The sequence below is a fragment of the Lates calcarifer genome, linkage group LG12 (genome assembly GCF_001640805.2).
Source record: "Lates calcarifer isolate ASB-BC8 linkage group LG12, TLL_Latcal_v3, whole genome shotgun sequence".
Taxonomy (NCBI): Eukaryota; Metazoa; Chordata; class Actinopteri; family Centropomidae; genus Lates; species Lates calcarifer.
The window spans coordinates 10,249,974-10,266,730 of record NC_066844.1 but is presented as its reverse complement, the minus strand read 5'-3'; the positions used below and the strand labels follow the sequence as shown (position 1 = coordinate 10,266,730).

At 39.4% G+C, this 16,757-nt stretch overlaps 1 protein-coding gene across 13 annotated transcripts in view; it reads right to left on the bottom strand.

Moving 5' to 3' along the window:
* Positions 1-1,753: 1,753 nt before the first annotated feature.
* Positions 1,754-16,757, bottom strand: part of phactr3b (phosphatase and actin regulator 3b) — a 93,107-nt gene continuing 78,103 nt past the window's right edge. For all 13 annotated transcript variants that reach the window (XM_051074584.1, XM_051074583.1, XM_051074593.1 and 10 more), the window contains 5 exons: positions 5,702-5,757; positions 3,884-3,945; positions 3,524-3,664; positions 2,780-2,856; positions 1,754-2,315 (listed from right to left, as the gene is read on the bottom strand). In XM_051074584.1, the coding sequence (XP_050930541.1) occupies positions 2,300-2,315; positions 2,780-2,856; positions 3,524-3,664; positions 3,884-3,945; positions 5,702-5,757 (352 nt within the window). In that variant the 3' untranslated portion in view covers positions 1,754-2,299. The remainder of the gene's footprint in view (positions 2,316-2,779; positions 2,857-3,523; positions 3,665-3,883; positions 3,946-5,701; positions 5,758-16,757) is intronic.

The following is a 16,757-nucleotide window of genomic DNA, read 5'->3' as shown; positions in this document are numbered from 1 at the left end:
TCAGAGATCATGACTTATGCCACTGTAGCACTTATTATGAAGCATGGTGTACTTTCAATGAAATCATCAGAACCTTTTACAGTTGCACCAGAAACAAAAACAAACATCCCCTGTTGATCCTTCAGGGCTGCCTGGATTTCACTGCTCTAACATGGTGCTTGTTTGTATGGATGTTCTTCACTAACAGTCTTAGCTGTCATGCCAGTGTGCTGCCGGGGCACACGTCCATGCAGCCTCGCAGTGCTGCTGCCTTTATTTGGGGCTGTCATCTTGTGTTTGTTGCCGGTAGTTATATAAGAAGGCACCATATTAGGAGCCAAGATGATGCTTGATAGTGACGTTTGCTCTGGGGACTGGCTGGGATTGAAATGTAAAAAGTGATGTATCATTATGAGTCCCCAGTGATTGAGTTACATCACTAAACACCATTATGGTCTGTGTGTTTTGGAATAAAATGAACTGTCACTTGTAATATTTGTTCATTGTCTCAAACATTTGTAGAAGCAAAAATGAATAAAAGCTAATGTGTGTCTCACAATAAAAACTGTTTGCTCAGTGTTGTTGAGTAACAGTGACGTTGTGTACTATTTTTACACAAATGTTATTAAAATATTCTGCTTGGAAAAAGAGGAAATGGTCCAAAATATGACATGATTTATAACCCAAAGTCTATTTTTGAATCAGAGAGTCATCACAGTTACACTTGGCTAAAACCTGCAGAACATATGTTGAGCGTGTGCGCGTTAATCCTTGGCCTTCACCCATCTCAGGGACACCTAGAAATCAGGATATCCCCCTCACACCTATGAGAGCATTCCTTGTCCCTCCCACGCACCTCCACAGGTTCCCAGGGCTGTTCCGGACCAAACTGGCCACCATCAGCCGTTGCATCTCGCAGCCAGTAGCTACTCGTTTCATTACTCCAGACGGTGAGCGGTCCTGGAGTACAGTAAGGTTTAAACTGTAGCTGCCATCTGTTCACTCCACAAGGGCCAGGACGGAGGCTGTGACTCATATAACATGCATGTTGATGTCAGAGAGGGAGCTAAAAACTGCACTGCCAATCTGAACGTGCCTGGCAGAGATGTTACCATAGAAGAGTTGGTTTAATTTTTTTTTAAATGTAATATCAGGTAAGAGGCTTCCACCTTTTGAAAGAGGCTTTAAAGCGACCTCATATGCACCTACATTATTTTAATATCTTTGGAAATAACAAGCTTAGAGAGAAGTGTGACGCCACATCTCAGTAAACCAGACACAATGGCTTGTTTCTCTCAGTCTTGTCTCTCTGCCAGTGTGAAGTGGCAGCACAAACAGTTACTAGATTAACAACTCACTCCAAATTGGACTAATGCAGTCAGGTGAACTTGTTTTCATGAGGGTCTTTAACCTAATTTACCTGCTTAATGCCCAGTAAATGATGCCTGTCCTCATTATAACACATGACATGATGAGAACAGGTCACTGCTTGCACTTTTGTTAACTAACTGCTGCTTGATCTGATGCAACAAGGTGAACTTGACTAGAGTTTTATTATCTGCTCACTAACAAGCACAAAAATGATTATGTTTATTTTGAGATAAATCTGAAGGTATTACAACCCATTTATGATGCTCAGTCAGTAATTATCATCCTAACCATCTGACACTTCCAAATCACATTTTTAAATATCACACATTTCCACTATGCCATGATATTAAAATATGATTTGAAAAACTCACCAAAATCACGCTACACACAAGACAAAACAAAGTTTGTTACAAATTGAAAACCTGTATTGTGCAGACAATAAATAGTGCTTACAAAGGGATTTTTGTCTTGTACACAGACAAGGTTTCAGTTTAAGAACATTTACACTGTCGATATGAAACTTATCATCAACTGAATCAGTGAGACTCAGACACAGCTCGGGGATGTGACTACTGATACTGGAGTGGGACTGGTCGACTCGGTCACATGCACATTTCCCCCTTGTGGCATCAAAAAGGACATCTTTCAAAAAAGTCTGTTTACAAAAAGAAGTCTCTGCTTGTCTATGGTGAATACATGACCTTGATCCTTCCCGCTCCTCTGACAAGATGAAGTGAGGGTTATGGAGATGTTCCTCTGAGCAGAAGTGGTGCTTGCTGCATGCGTCGCCATCCACTGGCAGCTCCATTTCTAGAGACATAGCCTCCACGGTTCACTGGACCCAAATATCAGGACACCCACTGACTGTGGGCCAGGGCGCTGGAAGACTCCGTGCAAGGTCTTCACTGACAGAACCAGGTATCAGCAACTCTTCACAGAAGAAACCTTGCTAAGGCCGGTGAAATCTGCAGGGGGAGAAGAGGGGGAAGTGAGCGTGGGCTAAAATATTGACTCTTGTAGGGTTTCATCAATCAAGAGTTCTATTATTAGCCCAGTGGACAATGCTCTCAAAAGCAGCCAATGGCTTCTCCTCAGAAATGGGGTCCTGCGTAAGCACAACCCCACTAATTCAGAGGTTTTTTTTTAGCTACAGAGAGTCTTGACATAAGCAAAACCTAAGCTAAATATGTGCGGACATTCATTATAACTGAGAGCTGGTTGAAAAGGGTGCAACTTTCTCATCTCAAGGGGCCTGGCTGCAGCTAAATTTAAGCTCTGCACTGCAGGGTGTGCACTCATTGATGTGAGACTGTTGGATAATGCACCTTTGAGTCTTTGCACAATGTCACAGCGACCCCCTTAGACATCATCCTCTAACAAAAAATCTTACGAAAAGGACAAAAAAAGATTAACATAGCCTCACATTTACCTTGTCAGATGCTTGCTCGAAGAATGAACTTCCATCTCATTACTTTTGAACTCGTTTAGCTCCTTCCGTATCGCTGCCTGCGGAACAAAAGCAACATCAAGCGTGAGCCCAGGTGCGCCCCCTCGTACATTGGTGCTCAGGTGGTGAATGTTATGAAAATGCAAAAACATCTGCTGTTTAGGTTCAAATTATGTAAGCTTAATTGAGTTTTGTGTGGAAGAAAAGGATGTGGCAACCAGGAGGTTATTAGAAATGTTTATAATAAGAGACAAGGTTTCTGCAGGATTCACCAAGTTGAATTTAGGACTTTTTAAGACTCTTTAATAACATGTACAAGGCAATGCAATACAATGCGACCTGGACCTAAATAAGCAACAGGAAACAGATAGTTGGATTAAACAAATAAAAATGAATAATTCTTGTAAATTCATTTAAGTTTTTTTCCAAATGCAAGATATTCTGAGCTGATGAGCTTCTTAGTGTTTGCTACAGGTCTGAATGACCTGACTGAAACTCATCAAACAAAGATTCAACAACATTCCGCAGCACAATCCACTCTCACAACTATCCTACTTGTCGTGTGTGGCATCTCCCGACAGCCCACAGATACAAAAAATTTGTTAACTTTGGTCAATTCTAATACTTTCTTTTTTGAGAGGAATATGGTCACAGAATCAAAGTTTTGTACTACAAGGCAAATCTTGCTGGTCTGTCCTAAAAACCCCAGAGACATTTTTTAGCTACCTTGTCAGCAGCTGACAGTCTGGTCCAGGGCTTGTCAGCTCGTCTGTCATAGTCCTGAGCTTTGGCCACTTCCACATAGTCGCTGAAACGGATCAGGATCTTTCTGTCCCGCAGCTCGTCCACTGTCGGCCGCTGGTTCAACTGGAAAATAGACATAACTGTCAGCAGCAGCTCTCCTCAGTTTATCAATGGATTTAAAGAGATTGGTGATAGAAACTAAATGTCAAAAACAACAGCAGGCTGGGTATTAAGGTTCTGTTTTGACTGGTTGACAGTCCCTGTGAGGGCTGGTGTGTGGCCCAACGTGGGATTAAATTGATGAAATTTTAGGAAATTGCACAAATCACTGCAGCCGCCTACCTTTCTGTTCAGCCGCTGTTTGATTTCCCTCCTCTCCTCCTGTTCTGTCTGGTCATTTCTCTCTGTCGGCACAAGGCAAGTCAAAATTATTTAATTACACTCACTATATTTCCACAATGATGAACATCAAATGGGAATGACTTTAACCAGAAATGGTTAGCCTTCTTGAATAAGCTCAGTCACTGTACTGAGTGTTAGGTAAATACACCATCACTGTTGTCTTCATCAGACTGGACAGTTGATGAAGTCTGTGATTAACAGAGCTAATAAGTCAAATCCTCCTCACAATCAATACTCCTAAGTGAGCCAGTCTATAACACTGCTGAGGACAGGACTATGGACTGACTTCTACTCCAGATCGGCACTCAGTGTGAGTTAGAAAGTGAGACATGGGCAGATTAGAGCACTAATAGGATTTATCTTTATTAGATGGAGCAGAAAGATCACTTGATGTCACTTAATTTATTTTTAATCTCTCTCTCTCTCTCTCTTTCATTCCAAAAAAATATCTGAGTTGTTGAACTAGTTTGGCAGCTTAAAATGAGGCTGGCACCTGTCACTCTCTGAGGACATTTCACTCTTTGGGTGAGAGCATTGTGACAGGCAGGATCACATGATTCAATTATTTGCATTTTTAGTTTGTCTTATGGATAGGTTGTGGTTCAGGGTGGGAATCCTGATGGCAGGGGGTTGGTTGTGTTTAGCTCGAACATGTTTCTGTGCAGAGAGGGGGACAGAGCCAGTAATGAAACAGACAGCTGCTTGGAACTCACAGGTGGCCTGTCTCAGCAGGGAGAAACGGTCAATACTAATGTGGGACTTCATTCCTCACATGGCTGTTTCGTAATTGTTCTGTTCTTTCAGGGACAGTGGGACTAGTTTCACAGTTTGAAGTGCTACAATCTGACACATCTTCCCAGAGGAAGTAAAACTATAACAAATGAGCTACAGTAATTTTAAGGACTCAAGTGTGAGTAAAAGTCCCAATGGGAAAGATGAAAGTAAACGAACATTAAGTCAGAACTACAATTAGCAAACTAGATTTCAAGTCCCTATAGTAAGTAGTATACAGTTGTAAGAGGGATATAAGTGATTTGGGGTATTCTGGTCAGGGCTCTCTCATTTACTCTGGACAAAAAAGTCTATATATTTATTTTAATTTTCTTGCAAATGAAAAAGAGTTCTATTTTCACTCTTTTTCCATTTATCATATCATTCAAGTGTCAGAATATTTTAAAGTCATTACAGTTTGCAAGCCTAGATGCAGTTCAATAGACTGTTTTATCTCAGCAACAAAACCCATATCAAATTTACAACAATGTTAAACAGGAAAAAGCAGGAAACAGTCACATCCACTGAAACTAATAATAGCAGATGACTTTAACTATTAACGGAGTATTAAGATTAGTAAATCATTATTTGACTACTAAAAGGTTTTCCGTCATCCACCAATTCATTAATAGTAAATTAATAATGTATTAAAAGTAATTTAAATAATCAAAAATATATATTTCTAAGAGTTATTTTAAAAAATCTTATAACAGGTCTTATTTTGAAGTAGTTTCCGCGATGTAAGTGTAAACCATTATGTGAAGAAATATTGTGATTTTCTTTTTTTTTTTTTTTTCAAAATGAAATGAAGACTTTTAGACTTCATATAAACATACCAAACAGCCTACAGTGAGGTTTATAAACTCTTGCTAAATTCCAAACAGGAAATGAAGGTAGGCAAATTTTCCATCGGAGATACAATCACAGTCATAATCAATTTTACAGTTGTCGATAAATTCTCCATGGATCTGTGGTTGAACTACTTACGTTTCAAAATGTTCCGACTCTCCAGCTCCTCCACCGCCGGCCTCTGGCTCAGTCTCCTGCGGAAAAACACCAGAATTACGTTCTGGACCATCTTAACTCCTACGCTGCTGGGGTGTCTGTCTTCAACTCCCCGAGCGCAAAGTCTTTCAGTCTTTTGACTGCTACTAGCACTTTGGATGCTTGAGTCGGTGTGCAGAGCGCCAAGATCCGCACATCCAAAACGCAAACACCGCGTCCCACCTCGAGTCCAAAAACCGGCTTGTTTTGGTATTAAAACATTTAAGGCTCCACATCGGGAAAAAAAAAAGTCAGGCTGCGCGTTTTATAGCACGCGTCAGAGCCAGTTTAATGAAGAAAAAGGGGAGAGTTTCCCTTGAAAAAGTTAAAAAAAAAAAAAACATTTTTTTTTTTTGCTTGGTTTGAATATACCAGGAGTTTAGAGAGAGGCGCGTTGGTTGTAGTCCCGGCGGAGCGGCGGCGGCTGTGTGGAGGATGCTGAGCGCTCTGAGCTGTGCTGAGTGGAGTGAGTGGTGCAGCAACATAGCCTGCCTCCTTTTTTTCCTAACCACATGCACAATACTAATGTGAAGGGGTGGGACTGAGGAGGAGATTCCCTATGCATGCACACACACACACACACACACACACACACACATACACACACAAACCTGCTGCAGCAAATAGAGTTGTTTGATGACTGTGGTAGGACAGCTTTATCAGGAAAACATATCGGGCTTGTAGCAAGAATAAACCATCTAAATTGACACTTTTCATTCTATATTAACATTTAAAACATAAAATGCACACAAATATAGCATATGTAGTGTGTGATATGGTATGGCGATGGGGGGTTTCTGTGAAAACAAACGTGGCTTAAAGCAAAAACTGTAGATGATAAATGGCTACTTTCTATGGAGACTTGGGCACCCACGGATTTTTATTCATCTGTTGGTTCTTTTTTCATTTAGTTGTTCTGTCAATAGACTAAATGTAAAAATGTGAAAAATTGCCATCTCAACTTCCCAGAATGCAAGTTGTTGTCCTCAAAATGTTTTTGTCTGGTCAGCTGTGCCAAACCCAAAGGTATTTCATTTATGATGTAATTCAGAGAAAAGCAAAAACTCCTCACATTTGCCAGCAAATATTAGTTTTGCTTGATAAACTACTTAAATTATAATTGATTAAAACTGATGTCTAATCATTCGAGTATTTAAAAGGACAATCATTTGTTAAATGTAACATCATGGTGGTAGGCTATAAATGCACTCATGTGGACAGTACTGAAATGAAAAAAAGGAGGGGCACTGTTGCTGATACTAGCATTTGAAATTATGTGTTAATTGTATACAGCCTACATGTTTAACAGAAGAGGGTGGTTTGGCAAAACCAGATTTAGCCTGTGAGAGTTCTCAGCATTCCACATCACCTGAATTATAGGATTCCAAACATGACTTTCCAAGATAAATCTCCACCCCACCCCCAACATACTCACTAACACTGCATATGCCACACAGCTGCTAAGACAGTAATAGAATCCAAAAAGAAGTCTCTTCTGTTGCCTCACTGGCTACATAAGTTTAACATTTCGATTTTTCCCCCCAAATCTTTGTTTCTTTGTCCTTAGGTTACTGATATTGACAACCTTCAATGGCACTTAATTTTCCAACCTGGAATATATGAGCAAGGAAAATAATGTGAAAGCAGACATTTGACAAACAAAGGCGAGACACAGTAACTATTTGTTCAAAATTGAGTTAAGATTTCAATATGACTTTTTCCTTTACTGTGTAAAAAATGTTGGAAATATTTTTTAAACTTGCAGTAACTACAAAATGCAGCCAAACTGCAATAACTGTAGTCTGGCTTTGCATTACAGGACAGCCAGAGTGCAAGCAAGAGAGCAAGGACAAAGAGAGTTATATCAAGTTAAAGCTAGCTGGTGAAAAATATTCAATTTTTCCTTAGTTGTTGTATGCAAATAAAAATCAAATTTTGGCGAACCAACATCTTAGCAATACAGTTATTTTTTCTACAAAAATGAACGTGGCAATTGCTATTGTAAACTCAATCATGATGAAGAAAAAAACACTCGCTTAGCACATCACAGTGCCATCTTTTGCCGTGGTTAACAATACAGAGCTTAATTTAGCTTTGGACTGTAAATAAAACACATTTTCTTCAACAACTAGGTAAAATGGATAAAGAAAGCCAAAAACCAGTTTGTGCAAGATTAAAGGCAATATCTGCAGTTATTAGTTATTCTGTCAGTTATATTGCAATTTTGGCAGAATAACTAACTTAAAACAGGATAAAATTAAGGAATTACAACATTTATATCTGTTACACAGTTGGCTAACCCACCTTAAAACTCAAAACCCTTCTCTCTCTACTGGTCTACAGCTCTTTGCCTTTGTAAGGCAGAATTGATGACAACCTTTCCAGTTACTCTAAGCAGAGAAAACAAGCTGCAACCACATTTATATCCAATAATGAGATGCAAACTGCTGAGCACAGTTTAAGTGTACAGAAAACAGGTTCCCTGAATAAACAGGTTAAATAATGACAATCAGTCATGACTCGCTTGGAAAAAAAAAAAGGAAAATGTAAAAGCCTTCACAATAAAATCTACTTCCATAATCAACCAGAAAAGGATCAAATCACAATGTATTCACACTCTAACTATTAGGTGAAACTATGATTCACACCAGCAGCAGGGAAAGTCTAAAGCAAACTGAGAGTGCAGAAAATTAGATCAGATGTTGCTCTGACCAGTTCAGGAGCTTAAAGTGCTGACTGAGATAAGGGACATTACATTTCCTGGGAACACAGTGTCTTTTTAGGAGCAGGACAACCCCACATTCTCCAAACTACTGAGGTGGACAGACAGTTTTTAAGTCTTGGTTCACAGCAGGGCAAGCTCGCCTCATCTTTAAATTGTTGAAATGATCCCTCAAGTACTTACTGTTCCCTGCAACTGCTATTTCCAAGTCTGGTTAAAATAAATGTGACATGGGTATTGTCATCTGTCATTCTGTTTTAGAATGATTTTGCATGAGCTTGAAAAATAAGTAATCTTTCAAACCACAAAAACGATTAAAACTACTAAAAATGTCCTATGTATTATAAGTACTATTTTTATTTAGGTTTACCTTTCCTCTATGCAGCAACTCTCGTGCTTACAATGCTAAAATTCACCAAAACACAATGTGGATTTCTGAGGTCTAACAAACATGTTGAATACGTCTGACTTTTTAAAATATCTGAAACCCTGCAGTTTCCACATTTGCTAGTTTGCGGTCTTTTTCACCTGTCTTTGTTAGTGCTTTGCTACATTTTTTGGCAATTACTGTCCCCAAACTGCTTAAATCCCCCAAAGGATAGCTTGAAACCAATGGCATCATGTACACACTTGCACACATGCACAGTGCAAAAAAAGGGGGACCCAAGCTTAAAAACGTAATCCTGACAATTGTTTCCAAGATCCATTTTTAAATGGATAGTTATTGCAAATAAAACTAATCAAATGCCAAGCCTTTCTTTACTGTAATCTGTTGTGTTTTGTCCACCTCAGCCTGCTAGTGTTGCAAAGCTTCTTTCCTTTGTGGTGGGATAAGTGTGAGCATTTTAGTACATATGTGATTGACAATCACAGTGTGCAAATGTGAAAAATTAGTTGCAGCATTGCCTCTAATGCCAAGTTATTGGTGGCATCCAGAATGACAAAATACAGGGGCTTACTAAGCACCAACATCAGCAAATCTCTCTTCCTAATTAACATAGATCAGTGTACAAAACATTCAGGTAGCAGCTTGTCCTTCTAGCCATTGCCTACCGTGGCTTTCATTCATCAGTTAATCAGTTTGACTGTGTCAAATCAACAATTATTCAAGCAATCAACTTAACAATTTTGAACCAGGACCTGCAGTATTTAGGTCAAGTAGCTCCGGGAAAATAAGGTGTGTCAGATTGAGTAGTCTAAAGTTGTTATTTCAGTGTGTCAGATATATTTTAATCAACACTGCATATCTTCTTGTGCTATATTTATACTTAATTATTTGTATACTGACCATCTTTGGGATAAAAAAATTCTTTCAGGATGAACTGAGTTCTACTTTATCTCATTTTCAGGTTATAGTTTGAGTACGCACTGGTCAGTTGTGTGTTTTAGGTAAATAAGACAGAACTTTCAACAACTCTCAACAGATATTTAAAGAACTCAGGTTAGGACCAGAGGAAAAAAAACAAGATCTCCATCTTTAATTGCAGTACAGGAGATTAACCGGTCTTGTGTATTAAAGTTAGAAGGTGGTGTCTAGAACATTGGCACTAGACATAAATCATGAGGTGCACAACTGTCCAAAGCAGGTGATTCCATGGGATACTGGGCTGTCTGTCATCCATTACACCTTATATTTTATAACACTCCTCTGATGACGGATGCATAATTTTGCTAACAGAATAAACTAATTTGTATGTTACTACTAATCAGTTGAGCTCAGACAATGATCAGGCAACATTTTGTCCACAGCCCTTTAAATACTGACTAGGCGGATGGCACCTAGAGTGCAGATCTAAAATATCTTGCAACCTGAAGCCTGCAACGGCTTCAGCTGTGTCTGGTACCATTGAGGGCTTACAAAACAGAGCCACAGAAATGGTAACATTGGAAGCTGAGGCGAGTCAATGTGCTAAATGGAGCAGAGCTATAGCAGGATGTGTGGTCTGCAGCAAAAAACATTTCAGGTCAATAGCATTTTCCTGTTCGCAAAGTGAATCAGATCTGCAGCCATACTCAAGCCAACAATGTATCAGATGTCTTTTACATTAGAAAATTCAGGTGCTCTAGATTATATGTAAAGACAACATCCAAATACCATAAAAGCAGGAGTGAGTCAGCCTGTGTCTATTTTGCCAAACAGTCCAAATGGGCCTTTAGTCACAGCCTCCTGCAGTGAATTGTGCTTCACAAGTACTCACCCACTCTGTTTGGTCAGAGGTAAAAGTTCCTTGTTTGTTGGAGAACTCACCAGCATGTCAAAGCAATGAGCTGCCTGTAAGAACAGGGGCTGATGGGAATGTCAGCCCATGAAAAGTGGAGGAGAATGGGATGAGTCAGGCGCCACGGGCCAGGCAGCGGCCAGCTACTGCCCACTGAGGTGTGTTCTAATCCCTCACTCCTTCCCCTCAGTGACAGAGCCCGAGGACAGGAGCGCCACGGTTAGATGTGGAATCGGAGTGGGCCCAGGCCGGCCCGAGGGATGGGGGCGCAGGGGGGCAGTTGGGGGTTAGTTGCCAGGAATAATTAAAGGAACCTTCTTTAATCGTAGCCTGCCAGAAGCTCAGCATTTATGTAACTTGGTTGTGTTTAAGTACTGACCTGGATGTCTCCAACAGTTACTAGGTCACATAAATATGAAAGACTATCGCTTTATTTGCAGCATCACTTGACATTCTATTGTACCCACTACACACTGTTAAATTTCAAGTTATGACAAAAAACAAGCTCAGTAAATCACTTAAGAGCCTTTCCAACTACCTTTTAAAAGCTCCTTCTGTTCAAAGGCTAGCTGTGCTTTTGATGATAGATGAATGGTACACAGTCAAAGACTCAGACATGAAACCAAGAATCAATTGCATATCTAGCCAATTGTTTGTCTCTGAGGCTTTGCCCTTTAGCACAGGTCCACAGATCAAGCGGGGGATCACGTTTAGCTCTTGAACAACCTGCTGGGAGCACAGTGTGGAGGAGGCAACTTCAAATAGCATCATCCTGCTTCGAATGCTGTAGGTTACTGTACATGAACCACAAACTTTCATCAGAGTAACTGGGATTTGTCATCTGGGGTACCTGATACCAAATGTAATGGCAATGGACCTCATTTGACTCATGTCACTAGCATGGACAGCCATTAGCCAACAAAGCAAATGTACCCTGTTTAAAAATCTATTTCTGATTCTGTTTGCATAATGAACACTCTTACAGTCAATTGGCAAGTCAGAATCAATGCCAGAGATGGACAATGGCCAGACAGGGAGGACAAATATATACTCTACTGTATCTGTTTATTTATAGGCTGAGAAATGTACCAGTGGGTGACAAGCAAACAAAATTAGCCACATATGTCACTGTGTGTCATGCCACTGATCACTGGTGATCTAACCCTTATTTGGCATGAGGTTAGAAAAGAGAGAAAAACAACCAGTATTCAATGTGTGGGTGCAAAGGCTTTGAGACTTTTGACATTTCAATTAGAGGGTGTGCACAGCTAGAGCCCTAGAAAAAAGCCATTGTATAACGTTAATTACTGCATGTGGGACAGGGATGGTCTATAGTGGTGACAACATGTAATTTGAGGATTTCGCTTCATGCCATATATGTGCAGGCTGTTTCATCCGCTGCTTACGTCTCTCCAACTGCTTTACAATATCTGCCAACTCCAGTCCTGTAATTGGATTGATGCCCGATTGAGATGCTGCTCGCTATAAAGGCACAAATAGAAACCAGGGAGGCACATCCTGAAAGAAACATTCTTCATGTGCAACCACAAAGAAAAAACTACACACTGCTGCCATTACTTTAACCCTCAGCTGACTACGGACATGTTTTCACCTAGGACTAAGTGGAGTTGGGTGGGTCAGAGGGTTTCCAACACACTAACATTTAGCTAAATTGCACACTGGTCTTTGTTGTAAAAATCAAAAAAGCAAGGCACTTAAAACTCCACCCAGATGATGAAACATCTAAATGATGAAATGAATCACCTGGACTCACTCACAGAAACACACATTCACATTTAGCAGGCATCAGATCATCATAGAACCATAGATCATCATAGTCATAGAACCTTACACAGTTTATCACCATACCTGTCAAGCTCAAGGCACAAGGAAACTACAGACATGATCACCTACCACTTAGCCAAAGATATTGCCTGTTCTATATCAGCCACTATTATACTTTCTGTTCCACTTCCTCATGTATCAGCTAAATGAGTGCAAAAAAAAAAAAATCAGCAGAGAATTGTGATCTCAATTATAAGTTAAAAAAAAGGTGATACAAATTTTTTTCAGAATCATGCAGCCCTGCATATACCACAATAAAATTATCCCAAAAAATCAAGAAATAATAATCAATACAAATTAAGATAAAAGAAATAATAATCAATGTGTTTATATAGCTATATCAAGATATTGTATTTGGCTGTTGGTCTATAAAAAAATGTAAGTTATAGCTGACATGTACTCTCTCCCTCTCTCTTCCTCTTTGTCTTCTTTGTCTTCAATATACAAACTGCACTGTCAACATAAAAACATGGGAGGTGTTAGGTCTGTCCACTGTGGGCTACTATGGGCTACTATAGCAACATGGTGGCGCAACATTGCAGACTCTGTGGAAGAGGACCTGCTTCCTATGTAGATATAAATGTCTCATTCCAAACAAACAAAAACATAATGATTATTAGTTTTAGGTGATAATACACCAATAAAAATATACTTATGTATATTATATTCCATTTCTGCCAATACAACTGTTTCTTTCTCTCCCCAAAGTAGTAGCACCAGGACAACAGTTTTGACAGAGGACACTTTAAGACACTCTCCATTCTTCAGCAGACATAATGCTCCAGTTAACAAAACTCTTTCCTTTTGCAGTTCAAACACACACACACATACACACACACACACACACACACACACACACACACACACACACACACACATGCAAACAGCAGTTATATAAAAGAAAATAAAACTGAAATGAAACAGTCATTGCTTTCAGGAGGGGTAAGGGTTCATCTAAATTGTGTCCCAAGTAGGCCAGTCTTTATTGTATCACACATGACTGTGCTCCTCACCGTTTTGTCAGACATTTTTGGATTTTGTGAAAGCGATCACTTGCCTGGTAGTTTTCTTACCAGCACTAGGGAACCCAAAAAAAAAAGAGGGAGGGAAGCCCGAGCAGAGCATTAATGAACTCAAACTATTCTCTGCAGTTCCACAAGAAAAAGCAGCCAGTCACCATGTGACAACCTTGGTTGCCTAGAAACTGCTGTTGTGTAGAATACAGTTCACAGTGATATCTTTTTAAAGGAAAAAGCAAGTGAACAGAAGATTGAAGATGATGTCTTAATGACACCTGATGAGACAGTTCTTCTGGAAATCTTTCTTACTTGGCTTTCTAAATGGCAATATTACTGTCCTCCAGTCAGCTGCTCTGTAGCTAATGCAATACTGAGTTATTTAAAGCAGCACTGGACAGCATCTGTGGTTAGTTGCTCTGTCCTGCTTCATGCAGCAAGTTGTGGTGTCAGCAGAAATGGCTCTATGTGACTCAAATGTTCAATTATTGGTTGATTCATGGCTCAGCAGACTGAGGCAAATACTGAGTAGGCTGCTATCATCCTCACCATCACTGCTACGAGTCTTCCTCCCTCTGCTTTTCTCTTCATTTCCTCTTACTCCTATCCATATAACCTAGACATGTTGACTGGAGTTTTAATAATACAGACATTTTACTAAGGCAAACCTAGTGGGAGAAATAACCTTGTTAGCCAAGTAAATGAGCATGGTCAAAACTAGCTAACCTCACATCTGAGCTGCAAAAAAGTTGTGGTAGAAGTGTAAATAAAAACAGTAAAAAAAGAAAAAAAGAAGGAGAAGTGATATATATAACTCATTATATAAATTATATCAATTCAGGAATTCCTAAACATGATTTTCATAATCTTGTTGCATCAGCCAGCTGCTGTAAACAGCTTATCTGATAACTTCATGCCATATGTCTAGACTGAACTTGAAAGGTCAGACAGGGTAATCTGGTTAAATCCCCTCCACAAAAGGAACTAACAATTAGATGTATTACATAGTGGTAGGGCTGAACGATTTTGGGAGAATATCTAATAGCGATTTTTCTGACAAATATTGCAATTGTGATTTGAATTGTGATATAATTTTTGGAAGCCAAGCTTCAGTCAAAGAGTCACTATATACATGTAAAACATGTGATGAAGCACTACCATTTAAAAGATCATTTGAATATTAACTGCACTATATACTGATCCAAGGATGAGTATGAAAATGAATCCAGAATGTATTTATTCTAACAAAAAAATGGCATAACACATACACATAATGAACCATAGAACAATTCTCACAAAACTAATAGTGGCACTACGTTCGCTTGCCTGCTTTGCAGTAACTTAACATTGGTCATACTGCTGCCTGTGGTGATTTTTCAAATGCTGATACATTGAGAGGGAATGACAGACGACTGACAGGCACACAGAGAGCCTGTAGAGACAGACACAGACGATAAAAACTATTGGATTTGTTCTGGTAGAAAATGTTTCTCTTCTTCTTCTCTCTTTCTCTCTCTCCTTCTCAGCTCAAATGCGTATTATGCAACTCTATAATATTGCAACAGCAGCAATAACTTTCTCAAAATATATATAGCAGAAAAACTGCAGACATAAAATTGAATCCACTGTCATTCTGTTGTAAAAAAAAATTGCAATTTTTGCGGTTTGCAAACTGTATTAGTTCGAATCACGATGCTGCTTAAAATTTGAGAAATAGTGCATACCTACATAGTGGTTTTTGTTCTTCAACCTTCAACCAAACACATTCTCTCATTACTTACAGTATCTTGCTTATCTGTCAAGCTGCTATCCTTACTATCGATAGCACCATTCTATACTTCATATACCTGTTTAATTTATTCTATAAACAATTCATGTTTTGAAAGCTTAGTTAAGGGTTGCACTAAAGTTGGTAGCTAGCTAGTGCTGCCTAAATGCCTATCACACCACCATTAAAAACCACAAACCCACAAATTTGCACCATTGACCAACAAAGAGCTACTGTGGCAGTGCTGATTTTCAGAGGATGGTGACCTATGCTAATGAGTATGCTAAATGCCTGTCAGTAAGGATCTGGGAGAGATTTAATTTTCCCTTTTAAGTAACTTTTTAACTGAACAAAAGTGTAACTGACAAGTGCTAGCCCAGTCTATTAGCAGGTTAGCCCGTGCACAGCAGCTTACCAGCTAGCCCTGTGAGAATTGTCACCACCTTCTAGAACCAAATATCTCCCAAAGAAACACAGATTCATTTTGATGCACTATTTTCTGGTGTGACCAGAAAAAGTATAAAGTAAAAAAGTAAAAAGTATAAAGTCCAAATATGCAAAAGCATCTTGACAAGAAGTTAAATTAAGTTTTAATTTCTCTTTTTTCATTTTATATGTTAAGTGTTTTGCTGGATATTTATGCAGTTCTCATGAGGAAAGTTAAGAGTGTTAATGTAATGGTTATTATGGTGGTGCAAAGTTTTTCTCTTTGCTTTCTTTTACCTCTTTTGCCCTTTAAAGAAAGAGGAACAATCATTTTTAGAAGCTGACCTGATATGATCTGTCATGATGAAAACATGATCAGGCTGCCTTTGTCAGTGGATTTCAATCCAATCTTGAAACTGTAGTTCTTTGGCTCCTCAGTAATTATTTCTGCATCCAAAGCAGCTCTGCCACCAAGCTATGTGTGTATAACTATACCTGCAATCTGCACAGAAATACAAACAACAATACTTTCAAAACATCTGCTTATCCTCCTTTTATATTACTTCTGCCAGCTCCAGCTCCTTTCATTGCTCACTCTCTTTGCAGCCCTCCCTGCATGGTCACCCACATGATCATCACATGACAGGCACAGGGTAATAATTGGATTCAAAAAGTTGCCCTTCTAAAAATAGCAGCCACACGTTTCTACTGGGAACTCAGGGCATTTGATGCTTCTGGGATTTTTACTAAGTCATCAGACGCACGATCACTATCCTCTCACAAACTCATAGGAGGGCTGCAGCAAAATCTCAGCACTGTTATAAAGGAGGATCTTCACAGTGGCATTTTTATATAATGATGTCCTAAGCTGAGGGCGCAGGCTGATAATGCCAGCATAGAAGCCTGTAAAAGAGGACAGGGATGGAGATGTAGATTGTTGCAGTAAATTGTGCCCAGCACTCCAGAAGAGCCCCACAGGGAGAGTGGACATGGTTCAATCAGA